Source organism: Dermacentor albipictus, chromosome 7, assembly GCF_038994185.2.
Source record: "Dermacentor albipictus isolate Rhodes 1998 colony chromosome 7, USDA_Dalb.pri_finalv2, whole genome shotgun sequence".
Classification (NCBI taxonomy): domain Eukaryota; kingdom Metazoa; phylum Arthropoda; class Arachnida; order Ixodida; family Ixodidae; genus Dermacentor; species Dermacentor albipictus.
This window is the reverse complement of record NC_091827.1, coordinates 3,295,744-3,311,780: the sequence shown is the minus strand read 5'-3', so window position 1 is coordinate 3,311,780 and position 16,037 is coordinate 3,295,744. Positions and strand designations below refer to the sequence as shown.

The following is a 16,037-nucleotide window of genomic DNA, read 5'->3' as shown; positions in this document are numbered from 1 at the left end:
ATGTTTTACACTAAGTTACAGCAATATCAGCACTTTGCTTGGATGGTTAAGCTCTGCGCCACTGGGTGGCTGGACCGTGCAGACCAATCAGGCCACTCACATATGTCTCAAGTGATTTGAACTATCTTAAAGCGCATCCAATTTGATTTTCATTCCATGCTTTTGGTAGCATTAAATGTAGCTGGCTTCCCCTTTATCATGCCTATCCAGTGTATTGCTACTGCTGCTGACGACGAATGTGAGTGAATTTCTCATTGAAACTCCACCCAATGGCTGAAAGAACAACTTGTCACTTGGCCACTCTGCAGCTCTGACACAGAAAGGTGGCAATGCTGCTACATATCACTGGCTTCATGCCAAAATGTGCCACCAACAACTGCCTCCCTGAATTTCTCTCCGTCTTTCTTCATACAACTTAATTTGGTAATTTGCTCATATTAACGCCAATTAATATTAGTTACTTTACGCTCTTGTTCTACACAGGAAAAACTCTGATAGCACTAAGTGGCCATTAATGGCTAGACAATGCCCAGTTCCGAGTTGCTAGTTGTGTAAATACAAAGCACGACTGTGACAGCAAACACAAAAAACGTTGCACTATTTCAGGGAGAATTTACACCGTGGTGCTACCATATATTTTTCTATCGCAAAACTGAAAGTTTTGGCACCAACCAATTCAGTTGTGCATTTCTCATTTCAAGCATGATGTCAAATGCAGGCCTTTTTTCGTGGGTTTCATATGGAAATTATCTGAATCTAGAAAACCAGTATGAACATGTTCCATTCCCCCTTCAATTTTCTATGCTTTCATGAGCCCAATGGAATGCGCAGTTAGATGAGGACTGAAAAATGGCACAAAATGCTTTGTACATTGGTCCATTCTATAAGAAAGAATAAAGAACTATAAACTTAACGAAGACAGAAAAACGGTGCTTTTGTGTGCATGTGTCTGTGCGCCTTTTTCTGACTGTGTGCAGCTCACACTTCCTCATGGAGTACGAAGTTTCCCAAATTGCCACACTTGTGGTTAATTTTAATTTAAGTTGCTAAAAGTGCAGATAAGTTTTGACTGACAGAATGCCGAATTAAGGATATCGGAACACCTTCGTGTGTTATATGGGTTCAGTCGAGTTGTATGAGGGAAGCTATTTACATGAAGAGTACACTAGGCGAAAACAGCCTATGAATATACCTACTATATCTTCTGAATGTTGGCACTTGACATATATTACTTCCAATGCCTGTAATTGTGGGCATTGTGATTATTTTCTGTGAAGAAAATGTGCTTGTCGCAATGCAGCTGTAGTGAGTTTGATACTTTTGCTCAATAATGTTATCTACTTATAAAGCTTTATTTTGTCCCATTTGCTTATTCAATGAGCACAGGGGATGCAGAAGCATTGTTAGGCAAGTAATGTTTTGATTCAATTTGTTCATTCCTCGTGACTGAGAGGAGCATAATTCTGTGCTGAAAAGCTTGATTTTTGATCAAATATCCATGAAAATCAAAATCTGAAATAGTAGGTTTACAACTCTAAATTATAAAAGAAGTGAAGCAGTGCAATTTTCGTCCACTTATTGTGCTTGAAAGGGACAAGTTACATTTTATTGCACTTAGCTTGAGAACACATTTTCAAAGTTGCATAATCTATAGAAAATTTTCTGCACTGTCCACATAAGCAATCTAATTTTGCAAGTGTATGAAATTTTGATATCAGCTCTTACAATTGGTAAAAAAAATTGTAAGTCTAGCAATTACAAGCAAACTTCTGCAGCTATCGGCCACAATTTGACTTTGAAACAGTGAACTAGAATTTAAAACATTGAACTTCCCCTCAATTCCCTGTGAACATTTGAATAAGTAAATTGCTGTTGAACGTTAAACATTGAAGGGTATTACCAAAGGCAGACACTGAGCCAAGCTTAAGTGATAAACTGGTGCTGCAACACATCAACTTTACCGGAAACACTGGTTCATAAGAGAAATAATAAGATGGATGTAGGACAGGATTGACGTCACCACTTTAAAGTACAGTACCATCTTTTTACGAAGACGTCATTACCCTCTTTTTAGTACGTAATATATTAGCAGTTAAATATTATTGATAAAAGAATGCTCATGTTGCAATTCAACATGAAATAAAACGCAGTTAGGCCTACTGTACTGAATTATTTTTTGCAGATTAACTTGCTGATGCAAAATCTTTACAATGCTCTGTGGTTCTAAATGCAGGTATGTGGCACCACCTACGAGCAGAACATTACTTGCCAAGGGCAATGCTGCCCATCAGAGTATGACCTCAAAGATCCATGGCAGCTTGCAGGTTTCGTACATTGTGCCTAGGTGTGTGTGACAAATCAATGCCAATTTTATAATGTGATCTCCTCTGTATAGAACATTTTCTTAATTTTTTGGCAATTCAGTTTTTTTTTGGTACAAAGAAAATGCAGAGAGATATTGAGGAGTACCATTTATCACTCTAGCTAGACTTAATATTTCCTTTAATACCCTTTTCGAGCATGGTATGTAGCTACAGATGTAGCATTTCTGCATTGTTCTGTATGTGCAAACAGTTAAGCTCACACTCCTGCAGCTGCTTTTCTCCAAGTCTTCAGTGCTCACTCATTGCTACCCAAAAGGGGAAGGACTCTTCAAATACTGCAGTTCCGTAAGGACAATGGAGTCCTGCCTAATTTACACTACAAACCAGACAACACTAGTTAGCGAACTCCACATGAAAAAAAAAAAGCCTAAAAGCAATGGTTTAAAATTACACATCTGGCAAAACAAAAATGGCTCTCTAAAACTTGCTGTGCCTCAATAGCTGCACACGAGAGAATAGAGGAACACTTCTCAGTTACTCCATACAACACGTATGGAGTGTAAACAAAGAAACCATTACAATATAACTATACTACCACTGATACTTACTAAGGCAATAGAGACTGCTAGTCACATTTCTGAGCTATATTTAGAGCATTCCATTTGGCATAGTCTGATTTAACACCATCACTGTTCCAAATCATTTGAAAGCAAAATAGCATTTTATGCAAACCGACTCGATGCAGTAGTGCAGCTGTGCCGCATCTTGCGTCTCTAGCTTGCCTGAATACACATACATGATATGTGAACAAAGTAAAAGGCTTCTGCTTTGCAGAGCTTGATGAAATGGACCCAATGTACCACAGCAATGACGACAGCACAGTGTGCTGCGAAGTGATGCAACTGAGCACATTCCACCTTGATGCCATGTTTCCTGCATTAGTGGGACATATCTGCTCCTGCAACTACAGTGAGCCAACCTGCACTGCCAAAAGTGACTTGTATCACCGAGAGCATTCTGTGTAGAGTCGCACTGGAGCACAGTCGGATCTCCTAGAGGACGAGCACAGCCACGCACCCATCGGATCTGTGCTGGAAGTAGCAATGCACCGAGTGGCTTTCTTTGGTTGCTGGTCCAAGTGGACCATCCAAGGGCGCTCGCTCAAAGGCACTCGTGACAGGGAGGGGACTAGGAGTTGGATGCCATGTTTGCCTGGAATTTGTCAACAATGTGCTTCACCCAGCCTCTCTGGCGACATGCCATTGGTGCAGGTCCAGGGGATGATGTGCACAAACCAGACTCTGAGGGTGCTTGCTGCTGCTCAGCTTGACTCGAACCCTCGTCGTACAGTGGCAGCTTCTCTGCAACAACTTGGAGCTTATTGCTATTAGCCCTACGTGTAAACAGGCCCGGTTTCACTGCAACCTCATGTTCACTGCCGCTGACCTCCTCCGGATCACTGTAGATTGCAGAGTCGCGGAACATGTCATCGGCCAGGACGTCCTCGATGGCCTCAAAGTTCCTCTCATAGTAGCTGTCTGCCGAGGAATCACTGTTCTCGGTGTCGGTGTCATCGTCCAGTTCCAGGACAGCGTTAGCCAGGTGTGGAATGAACGACACAGGCTTGGGGCTCTTGTCAGCTTCTGGCTGCAGGCTGTCATTGTTGCCACCACTTTCATTTTTGTTCAATATGGCGAGGATGGTCTGCGGAATGCAATAGTCAGGCTCTCGCTGCCGAGCAATTCGTGCCGCAGCCGTGGAGTTGCCCTGGACACCATGCAGACTCGATAATCGTGGAAGGTGCCTTGCCTTGGACTGTATAACACTGGCACATGCTCGGCTAAATGAGCCAACAGATTTGAGCTGGGCCAGTCGAGAATCGTTGCTGCGTAAGCTGTCTCGACTAGACCCGTGGCTCAGTTGTCCTTCACTGTTAGGCGTGGAGCCATCGTTCAGGTTAGGCGACCACAGGACACGCGTCAACTTTGTGCCCAGGCCCAACAGCGTGCTACGCCAGGAGCCACCGTGCAGAGTGTCCCGGCGGTATATTCGATGCTCGGGGTGAACCACGGAGGATGCCAGGTTTTCGACACTGGGCACAGGGTTTAGCTCCTGGCTGCTGAAGTGGCTGTCATTGTTTCCTTGAGGAATGTAATTTCCGTCGATGAAGTCTGCTCGGGAGGGCTGGTCAGACGCTATCGTGAAAGGTCGCTGCTCCGGAGCTTGCAGCCGGAGCCGCTCCATGCGAGTTCTGAGCTGGTGCATCTTGGAGCCAGTCTCGGAGGAGGGTGATGTTGGGGCGCTGTGACGGAAACTGCGTGGAAGTGAGCCACACCGTTTGCAAGCATTTGGAGGGAGGTGTTCCTCGAGGCTGTTCAACCAGTCTTCAGGTACGCTGTTCTCCCTTCTGACTTGTCGAAGGTTCTCCGCCACACTTCTCTCTGGGCAATCGGTCTCAGGAAGTGCTGCCTCGTTGAAAGAGTGGCTCCTCTGGACCAGTTTACTAGAAGATGGAACTGAAGTACCGTGGGCACCAAGCCTTGCCCAGAGTGCGGTGAAGTCGGTGCCGGCAGAAGTGCAGCACGTGGCACCGTAAGGCTGCTGACTTATGTGCCGACTAGCAAACTCAAAAGTGACATATTCGCCCGGGAGCTCCTCAGAGTGGTAGTTGGGCGAGCGCACGGATGGCCTGTAGCGGAGGAGTCGGCGTACGTCCACCATGCAGGCACCCTCTTCATTTTCCGTGTCACTGGTGTCCACACTAGTTATGGGACACTGCTTCCAGGGCAGCCACGGCTCCTCACTGGAATTTCTCGATTCAAGCCTTCCAACTGTCCTTGCTTCTGGCTTGCCTGCATAGCACAAGGTGTTGGATCTCGGTGAAGTGGGTGAGCTTGGACCTGAGGTCTGGCTGGTGGTCGTTGCTGTACCAGATTGGGTGTACTGGAATGCAAAAGGAAAGAAACAACAAAGCCTGAGCAATACAACCAATGAGAAGCATGTAAGTGTAGTGAACAGGTGAAGTGGTGGTACTTTCTTCTAACTGACTCGCACCTTTTGTGTTGAAGTCGGTAAAATTGGGAATTTACTTTCACCATCATCATCATCAGGACGAAGGCCTCTCCCTGTAATTTCCAATTACCCCTGTCCTGCGCCAACCAGGAGTACGCCACACAACTGGCCTGCCAGCAGTGGGGCCAGATATGTGAAAGCATGCATGACAACCTCGATAACAAGCGCACATGGCAACTCTTGCGACACTTATTAGACCCTACCACATCACACACACGCCACAACCATAGCATAAACAAACTGCTACATGCACACAAAAACAATCTCAACGGATTCTTCGACGACCTCCGCCATAAACATCTGCCTCCCGCTCAGAAGTATGACATGCCAAAATATACTGGCGAACCCAACGAGCTACTTAGCGCCGCTATCACGGAAGCAGAGGTTCGCCATGCCCTCGCCACCCTGCGCACAATGTCAGCACCAGGCCCCGACCTTATTAACAATAAAATACTCCGCAATCTAGACGACAACTCTGTCACAGCCATCACGGCGTACTTCAATCACTGCTTTGACACAGGCACCCTCCCTAGTTCGTGGAAAGATGCCAGGGTAATTTTTATCCCAAAGCCAAACAAACCACTCAACATTTCTAATCTCAGGCCTATATCACTAACCTCTTGTCTAGGTAAAACACTCGAACACGTCATCCTCAACCGACTTAGTAAATACATGGAGGACAACAATCTTTATCCATCAGAAATGGTAGGTTTTCGAAAATCTCTGTCATGCCAAGATATCATGCTTTGAATGAAGCATGACATCATTACACCTAATAGCAGTCTAGATACGCAAGCAATTCTCAGTCTGGACCTCCACGGAGCTTTCAATAACGTTTCACATTCCGCCATCCTCCGAGAGCTTAATCTCATTGGGGTTGGCGGAAAGACATATGACTACATATCTACCTTCCTATCCAACCGTACCGCAACGATACACATAGGCACAGAGCAATCCCTTTCATACGCTTTAGGTAGCTACGGCACGCCCCAAGGCTCAGTGCTGTCCCCTTTTCTTTTTAATCTTTCTATGATGCCGATGGCGCAAGCATTGCGGTCTATTCCCGATCTCAAGTTTTCACTCTACGCCGATGACATCACTCTTTGGACGACTGGCGGTTCCGATGGAGAGATTCAAGACACTCTACAGGCCGCAGCAGACGCCGTCGTGGCTCATGCCGGGGCTATGAATCTCACATGCTCCCCTCAAAAATCCGAGCTGCTACTTCTGCCATCCCACCGGGGGTCCGGAAAACACATGTCTAGTATAGAGGTCATCCTAAACCACATCCCCGTTACTAGAGTGGACAGGCTCCGGGTGCTTGGCTTACACATTCAAAGCAACCGGCTCAACACATATACCCTACATACACTCCACACTACAGTCGATCACACCCTGCGCCTTCTAGGGCGAGTCTCCAATAAACATGGCGGACTAAAGGAGGCCGAACTTCTCCGCTTGATTCAGGCCTTCGTTATCAGTAAGATTACATTCGCAACACCATATCTACATTTCCTTAAATCAGAATCAGATAAGATCGACACTCTTTTACGCAAAATATATAAATTCGCTCTGGGAGTCCCCATACGTACCTCCACTGATAGGCTAATGCTTACTGGAACTTTCAACACACTTACTGAACTCACAGAAGCCCACCTCACATCCCAATATAGCAGACTTTCTAACACCGCAACAGGTCGACACATTCTACAAACCCTTTCTATCACTCCGGCACCCATCATCAAGACTAAATACACCATTCCACATCACATACAGGAGAACCTCTGCATCCCCCCACTTCCTAAAAACATGCACCCTGAGCATCACAAACAGCGCAGGAGGCAACGAGCAAAGGCTCTCCAAAAACAATTCGCCACCTCTAAAGACGTCCTCTATGTCGATGCCGCCGAATATGGGAGCAGAAATCATTACGCAATATCAGTCATAAACTCTCACGGCCAGGTCGCTGCGGCCGCTTCCATTCCTGGCTCTTCCTCGGAGGAGGCGGAGGAAGCGGCCATAGCCCTGGCCTTCACAGTTCCAAATTCATCAGTTATCGTTAGCGACTCCAAAGCAGCCATACATAACTTCGGAGCGGGTAGGGTCTCTAAGCCAGCCCTTTCTCTCCTCTTGGCCCATCCTTTACACCAAACTGTGGCATTAATCTGGACTCCCGCGCATGCGGGCCTTGCCGGAAACGAGGCGGCTCATGCCAGTGCCCGAGGATTTACTGTCCGGGCTCAGGCATCAGATGTGTCGGACCTCGCCACGGAGGAGGCACCGTTTACAGCGCGGGATTGACTTATTACTTACCACGACATCTGCACCCACTACCGATTAGACCGCTTAACCTTTCCGCCACTCATGGGCAAATCCCCGCGTAGGTGTGAAGTTCTGTGGCGACAGCTGCAGACTCGCACCTTTCCGTCCCCTTACCTCCTCCACCGCATTCATCCCGCCTTTTACCTTTCTCCCTCTTGTAAATTCTGTGTCTCTCCCAAAGCAGACTTAAACCACATCATGTGGGGGTGCCCTAAGCACCCCCTTCCCCCTTTCCTCAAGCAGTTAATATCTAGTGAGGAGCAGTGGGAGGCTGCCTTGCGCAGCTCCAGGCCCGATCTTCAGGAGGCCATCCTGGAGTGGGCTGAGAGGATAAAGGAGGCCTACTTCAAGTAGTTCCTCCCCCACCCTCTATTCCATTGCCCCCTTCCCTTTAAAGAGGGATAAATAAAGTTTTTCATCATCATCAACTAGCACCTGTAAACTTCCTAATTTCGTCGCACCACCTAGTCTTCTGCCGTCCTCTACTGCGCTTCCCTTCTCTTAGTACCCATTCTGTCACCCTAATGGTCGAATGGTTATCTAATCTGCACATTAAGTGACCTGCCCAGTGTCACTTATTTCTCTTAATTTCAATTAGAATATCGTCTATACCCGTTTGCTCTCTCATCGAAACCTCTCTCTTTTTGTCTCTTAACGTTATGCCTAGCATTCTTCGTTCCATCGCTCTTTGCACGGTCCTTAACTTGTTCTAAAGCATCTTTGTCAGCTGCCAAGTATCTGCGCCGTGTGTCACTAGTGAAATGCACTGATTGTACACTTTCCTATTCAATAATAATGGCAAGCTCCCAGTCAGGAGCTCAGGATGTCTGCCGTATGTGATCCAACCCATTTTTATTCTTCTGTGAATTTCCTTCTCAAGGTCAGGGTTCCCTGTAATTAGTTGACCTAAGTAAACATACTCCTTCACAGACTCTTGAGGCTGACTTGCGATCTTGAACTCTTGCTTCCTTGCCCGGTCTTCTGCATATTAATCTTGAGCTCCACTCTTACACTCTCTCTGTTAAGGCCCTCAATCTTTTGTTGTAACTCGTCTACAGTGTTGCCGAATTGAACAATGTCATCGGCAAAGCGAACGTTGCCAAGGTATTTGCCGTCGATCCTTACTCCTAAACCTTCCCAGTTTAATAGCTTGAATACTTCTTCCATGCACACAGTGAATAGCATTGGAGAGATTGTGTCTCCCTGTCTGACCCCTTTCTTTATAGGCATCTTCCTACTTTTCTTGTGTATAATTAAGGTGGCTGTGGAATCTCTGCAGATATTTTCCAGGGTATTTACGTAAGCGGTCTGTACTCTTTGATTATGCAATGCCTCTATGATTGCTGGTATCTCTACTGAATCAAATGCTTTTTCGTAATCTATGAAAGCCATATAGAGAGGCTTATTGTACTCTGCGCATTTCTCGATAACCTGATTTATGACGTAGATGTGATCCATTGTAGAGTATCCTTTCCTGAAGCCAGCCTGTTCCCTTGGTTGACTAAAGTCCAATGTTGCCTTACTATATCAGAATTTCGTTATATTGAAATTTGATCTTTTATGCAAATATAAGTACAGTTGCCAACCGATTTTTCTTACACAAGGAGGGGCTGCAAAATGTTTAAATTATTGGGCAATCTGAAAAAGCAAATTTGAATGAGAAAATAAATAATTTTGTTGAATTTGAGAATTGGAGACGAAAGATGTGTTTTCATGCTGTGCGGAAGCCAGTCAGTGCAGAAGCCAGTCACACTTTTGTGTCCACTTTGCCCCAGCAACTGATAGTGTCGCCCACAGTGGGACAACACTATGTGTCGTGAAAAGCGTCGGCAGTGGGGAGCGAATGCTTCATCTGCCTCTCACTTCAATGCTTCTCTGAAACATGAGATTACGCAACCTCTAGCACTATATGCGCGGGAAGACGGTGCACGATGCCACGCGGTCCCAGCTCACCCAGTTATTGCATGTGCGGCAGATTACCTCTCAGGCAGGGCACACGGGCAGCAAGTGCACTCGGCCATGCCGACCACCATGCGCAGCTGTGCTAACACGGGAGATGCATGCCAACCTGCCTCCCTCTCGCCCTTCCGTTTGGCCAGCTTGCTAGCACAGGAAAGACGGCAATCATCAGCCCACCATCCTTCTCGACTCGCAAGCTTTCACTCGCACCTACAGCGTACTGTGCACGCAGCACTATAGGATCTTATATTGCACTTGAACTTTATACAGAACATGATGCTACTTGCGAGGCATGCAATTTGAGAGGTGCGTTCGTAAGCAGCCACATGTAATTCAACCATTTGGCCATGTGTGTCTGCAGAAGTTTCCATTTATTGTCTTTGTTTGCCTTCGCGGCATAATAAAAAGTTATAAAAAGTTAAATATGTCATTATATCGAGACTTTCGTTAAACTGAAGTTTGTTACTTTGAGGTTGAGCTTTGAAAAATTTGGCACACACCTGCCGCTTAACTACATCAAATCAAAGCAAGAAAAGATAGAGTCAACCAACTGTCGACGCTAAAGAAGACAAGGTCAATGTACATGGTGGTTCAAATAATTCTATAAATAAATGTTGATTACCATATTCAGACGATCTTGAAGTGCCCTCGAATCTAATGCACACCCTATTTTTGCAGGCTTGAAGTAGGAAAATATAGAGCATGAAAATATTCAAAAAGTGCAAATATTATATTTTTATTATTCATACTCAATTAGAAAAATAGATATTCGAAAATGTTCAAATATTTGGTTGGATATGGATATTCGAATCAAATCAAATATATTGCTGCCTATGCGTGAGCAAACACAGTTCTTAGCATTTGTTTCTGTCTAATCTAAAAGTATTGGGGAGATAGTGCGCTGAATTGTGCTGCTAGAGAAATTTTACCTGTACAGCACACTTAGCCACTAGATGTCTAAACCTAGTAGCAAGGGGCATGGATTTGCGAACAGCGAGGGTGCATTTTTTTTTGTTTCAGCGGCACCCCCAATTCAAAGCTTCTTGCTTGACAGCAAGTGCGCTGAGTGATGGGTGGCATAGGTTCCAATTTTAGGGGCATTTGATGCGATACAATAAGGCACAGGCTGGCGAGGACAGCTAGTGCGAAGTACAAGATTTTCCAAATTAACATGAGTCAAATACAACATGCTTTGGTCTAATGGCTTACTAGTCTAGCTTCTTAATATTGACAATGTAATTGCAATGTTCCAAAATAACAAATTAACCAAACTCGCTAATAAATGTATGTGCATATCACTTATTCAATATTCGAAGCTAAGTATTTGTGTTCGATTTGTATTAGAAAGTTGAGATATTCGCACACCCCTAAAAATAAATGTGCACTTGAATGTAACATGTCGCCGATTCATAAAAGAATATAGCATGCCCCCTACGTTTGCGATCAGAAAAAACTTGATGTGCAGAATTTACCTTCGCAGACGCCTTTTCTTTTACTTTTCTTTTTTTATGAGCTTTCCCACTTTGCTTTTATGAGCTTTCGTCACCATTTGTGCTTCATTGGCCACAGAAACACGAACACATAGAGGTAATCTCGAACAATAATTTTGAAAGATAGTACAGTGAAAGCTCGTTAATTCGAACTTCAATAATTCGAATTTATGGATAATTCGAACTGTACGATTTGGTCCGGCCAAGCTCCACAGAAGTCTACGTACAAAAAAGTCCGTTAATTCGAACGCGAGAAGGTTCCCTCACGGATAATTCGAACTACGCTCGCCTGGTACACGGCCAGAGAAACGCGCCTACTGCCTACACACAAGGCTGTATTGCGTCCGAAACGGAGAGAACGGTGAGAGAAGGCAAAATCGGAAAAAAATCTAACCGACGCGGAGTCAGCCAGAAGGCAGCGGCGGCTGCCGCCTCTCCGTTCTGCGTAACCTCCGAGACTTCTTGCCCGTTGCGAATCTCGGAGGCTTTGCAAATCTTTTACAGCTGCTAATGCTGTGCGGAGATGGCACGGCAAGCTCCAAAACACAGCGAATCAAGTACGTCGCAGCTACGCTTGCAATCAAGAACCAACGAATCGGGGCCTTCGCCACCTTCACATGTTCAGCGTCTTTGTCTCGGCAGTCTTCATCGGTTGTGCACCTATGTTTTCAGCTTAGGAAGTATCGGCCGTCGCGATTCATTGTGATGGTGTTAAGCCTCGGCTAACGTTCGTTTCGGTGGACATCGGTGGTGTGGCACAGTCGGACCCAGAGCTTCGACTTGAAGATGGCGTGTGCCCGCGGCACACGCCATCACTTTCTGACACGCCAAATTTCTGACATGCCCTACTGCTTCCAAATCGCCGTGTACTGTTGCCCTCCTTCACTTTCGTTAGTTCGAACTTTCGTTAATTCGAACTGAAGCGGCTTCCCCTTGCGGTTCGAATTAACGAGCTTTTACTGTATTACTTTTGCAAGACTCTGCATTGGACTTGTCAATGTATGCGTCCGGCAACGTTCCTGGACCTGTGTGCAAATTACAAGCTTGGCAGAGCATCAGAAACACTGGCAGCCGTTTACACTGACACAATGTCTGTCGAGTCCTGCGAAATCTCTCGAAAGAGACAGCATTTTCAAAATTATTCCTAGAGAATACTGCTCCAGATTGTAGTAAAGCACAAAATGAACAAACTGCAACCTTCACAAAAACTTATTCTGTTCCCATTTTGTGATGGCAATGACGCTGTGTTTGGATGTAGGCTGTTGCCAACACCGCAAACCTGGTTTTGGTTTCATGTCCCATTGTAACATGCAGGCAATTTTTTGGACCCATTCTTTCTGAAAAAAGAAAGGTGTGTGTTACAATCGGATAAATATGGTGCACAGTCGATCCCAGATATGTCGATCATGAAATAGTTCAATGTATCGATAATTCGAAATCTAAAATATGCCTATCTGAAGCTTATATCAAAATCTCTGCACGCCTCAGACAGTTTCCCTAAATTGTGGATAGCGGGAATTCACCGATTTGCTTTTCCAAGGCCGTGTCAAACACACAAAGCTTACTTAATTTTTGCTCATGAACATTGAAAGTTGCTTGTGCTGCGGGATGATTTCTTTATATAGCGATTGCAACGCTAACCCTAAAAGACTGCGTCGCCTGGATGCGAGACCATTGCGCATTTCGCGTGTGTCAAGTACTTGTTGCACGTTTTTATTCGAAATAAGGTAGAAATGGATGCACCGCAAGAACAACACAGCCGGTACAGGCGTGTGCTGTGCCACAATCAGTGCACTTCACTGCGAATCATGAGTGAATGTGCCTTGCCACATGTCTGTTACAATACCACCAATACGCCCTTCAAACGGTCGACATTCGTATGTGGGCAACAAGTCAGGCAGACTATTGTGTTGGGCTTTGGAACCAACTCCCTGTCAGAAACAGTCTTCCTCGCTTCTTGACCAGATTAAATATTCCACACATCTCTTATTATCTGCTGCTCAGCGCTCCAATGTCTCGCAGCCAGCATGCCCTTTCATTCTCGGCCCTTCCTCTGGCCCCTGCGTCAGTGATTGCCAACACTACACACACGCTATTAGTTTCATAAGTGGCTTTCAGCTTGTAGAACATCAGAGTTTATTTTCACAGCTCTGTAACCGTGCAAGCACACATTAAATGCGATCAGCGCGGACACGCAAATTGCACAACAATGAGTTTTGCGAGTTGCTGCCACAATGGGAGTCCCTCTGTGAAGTGTGGATTTGCCTTTGTTGAAGTGCGGTGGTTTTGTTAAATTCAGACTGCAATGTAAAGATTCATCCAAGTGGTGGCTGAAATAGGAGTCCTTTTAAGCAAAATCCTAAATTGCCTTTCGCGGAAAGCCCTAATCTACAAAGGCACACCCATTGCCACCAAGCTTTCTTGTGTACCGCGTGTCGGACCAGGAGGCCTTGAAGCAGAGTGGCAAGCCGAGTGGCTCTTGCCGATAACAAATGGCCAGTTTGCACGAGCCATCCATATGTTCAGTGAGCAAAGCCAAGACCACCCTGCTCATTTTCCCTCTATGACATTGAGTGCCCTTCAGATTCAATCTGTCGTTTGTCTGACAAAACATAAATACTTTTGACGACATGAGAAATGATGACGTCCCCGTGAGAAGGAGCACATTTGCAGAGTCGCAGCGCCGTGTTCAATGTATTGAATGTGGCAGTGAACGGGAGTTCGATGCATGCGTAGTGTATCACTATATTTTTGCATGAGATTTTCAAGGGGATTTTACAACTGTTCGACATAGACAATAATTCGAGATATCCGAGTTTGATATACTGTAAAAACCCGCATATAATATGAGGTTTTTTTCCTATTCTTAGTGTCCCAAATTTTCTCCTCGTATTGTATTCGGATTTGAACGAAAATCTCAGTCAGAAATTTGGGCTAGAAGTTTTGGTTTCATTATTGCTGCACGGCTACGGCTTGGCTTCCTTATTACTGCATGGCTGTGGCTTGGCTTCGTTATTGCTGCATGACTACAGCATCGTTTCTTTATTGTTGAGTGCACATCTTGGCAGCACACATGAAAACCACGCTTCGCGAAGTGCATCTTTTTTATTCCGCTTTGAAGGACCAAGATGTCCGGACCACGAAAACAGTACTCGGTTGCTTTCAAGAGAAATGTTATTTTAGCCACACAGGACATCGGCAACAGTGCGGCCGGGAGGCAGTTTGGTGTCAACGTGGAAAGCATTCGCGGATGGCGTCGACAGAAGGAAGCCCTTTTAGCGTGCAGCGGAATGCGAAGAAGCTTTCGCAGCCCGAAGAGTGGGACATCCCCCAAAATCGAGCTCGGCCTGACGGAGTTCGTACGCCAGCAGTGAGCCGCGGATCTAGCTGTGAGCATGGAGCTTATGCAGGCAAAAGCTAAGGAGCTTGCAAGAGAAAAAGGGCTACCGAGCTCCGCCTTCAAAGCAAGCAAGCACTAGATTTATCGCTACATGTGCTGTGCTGGTTTTTCCTTACGCAGCTGAACTTTGATTTCACAAAAGCTGCCCGAATCATTCGAAGAGCTGCTTGTGGCTTTCTAGCACCACATTATTTCGCTTCGCAAGTCCAAGAACTTCGAGCTAGGGTGAATCGGCAATGCTGACCAAACGCCGGTTAATCTGGACATGCCATCGTCCCTCACCGTGCACGAAAATGGCTCAAAACAAGTTTAAGTTCGGTCCACTGGCAACAAGAAAATGCGAGTGACTGTCATGTCATGCATGGCAGACGGATGCAAGCTTCCGCCCTATGTCGTCTTCAAGTGCCAGACAGTGCCTAAAGGTGAGGAGCTACCAAAAAATGTGATCGTGAGATGCTATGAGAAAGGCTGGATCAACGAGAATCTCTTGCTCGACTGGATAAAGTCCGTCTAGTGTAGGCAGCCTGGTGCACTGTTGTCTTTCTCGTCCGTCCTTGTGCTGCACACATTTTTTGCCATTTGGCTGAATCAGTCAAGAGGCTGTTGCATGAATCCGGCACTGAACTCGTCGTTATCCCAGGTGGGATGACGTCTTAGCTGCAGCCTTTAGATGTTTGCGTGGACAAGCCGTTCGAGACGCAGTCAAGCGGTGTTACACAGATTGGACGCGCTCAGGTGAGCCTGCAGTGACGCCGACCGGGCGGTTGAAGCGGGCTTCGCCAGCCGCGCTATGCAAGTGGATTATGGATGCATGGGCTAGCGTAGCATAGGACCCTGTGTGTCGCGCATTCAAGTGTGGCATCTCGAGCGCGCTCGATGGCACAGGGGACGAATACCTCTGGGTAGAAATGTCCGACAAAGAACTATCCGAAGAGAGCGAAGCTGAGGAAGACAGTGATTGAAGTGCGGAGTGCAATTTAAATAAATGTTTTCCTCGAGCTTTCCTAACTCGTATTATACGTGAATAAAACTTTAAAAAAAAATTTTGCGTCCCCAAAATTTCACCTCGTACTATATGTGGGTTCATATTGTTACACACGAGGCGTTTAATGCAGAACCAGATGAATCTGGTTGATAGGCGCGGTTGTTGAAGAGCGGCCTCACGGCAGCTTGGCTAACGTCGTTCTCCTCTTTCTTTCATATGGTTGTCTGCGTGGCAGGCGTGGTTCATGACAGCTTGTGACATTTCCCCGCTGGCATTCGAAGCCCGCCGGGCGAGTCAGTCATCTCGTGGGTTGTAACGCCTCAGACGTGCGACGTGTGTCACTTCAGCCTTGGCCGAGCGTCGTCCACTGCTCGTGAGACGCGCAATGCGGTAGTTTACTTCGCTGAGGCGCTCCAGAATAACGTAAGGGCCGACGTAGTGGGCGAGAAACTTCTGGCACAAGCCACGCTTCCGCAACGGCGTCC

General features: G+C 46.1%; 1 protein-coding gene across 3 annotated transcripts in view; it reads right to left on the bottom strand.

Moving 5' to 3' along the window:
- Positions 1–3,087: 3,087 nt before the first annotated feature.
- Positions 3,088–16,037, bottom strand: part of GEFmeso (Guanine nucleotide exchange factor in mesoderm) — a 380,310-nt gene continuing 367,360 nt past the window's right edge. For all 3 annotated transcript variants that reach the window (XM_070521522.1, XM_070521521.1, XM_070521520.1), the window contains one exon: positions 3,088–5,267. In XM_070521522.1, the coding sequence (XP_070377623.1) occupies positions 3,513–5,267 (1,755 nt within the window). In that variant the 3' untranslated portion in view covers positions 3,088–3,512. The remainder of the gene's footprint in view (positions 5,268–16,037) is intronic.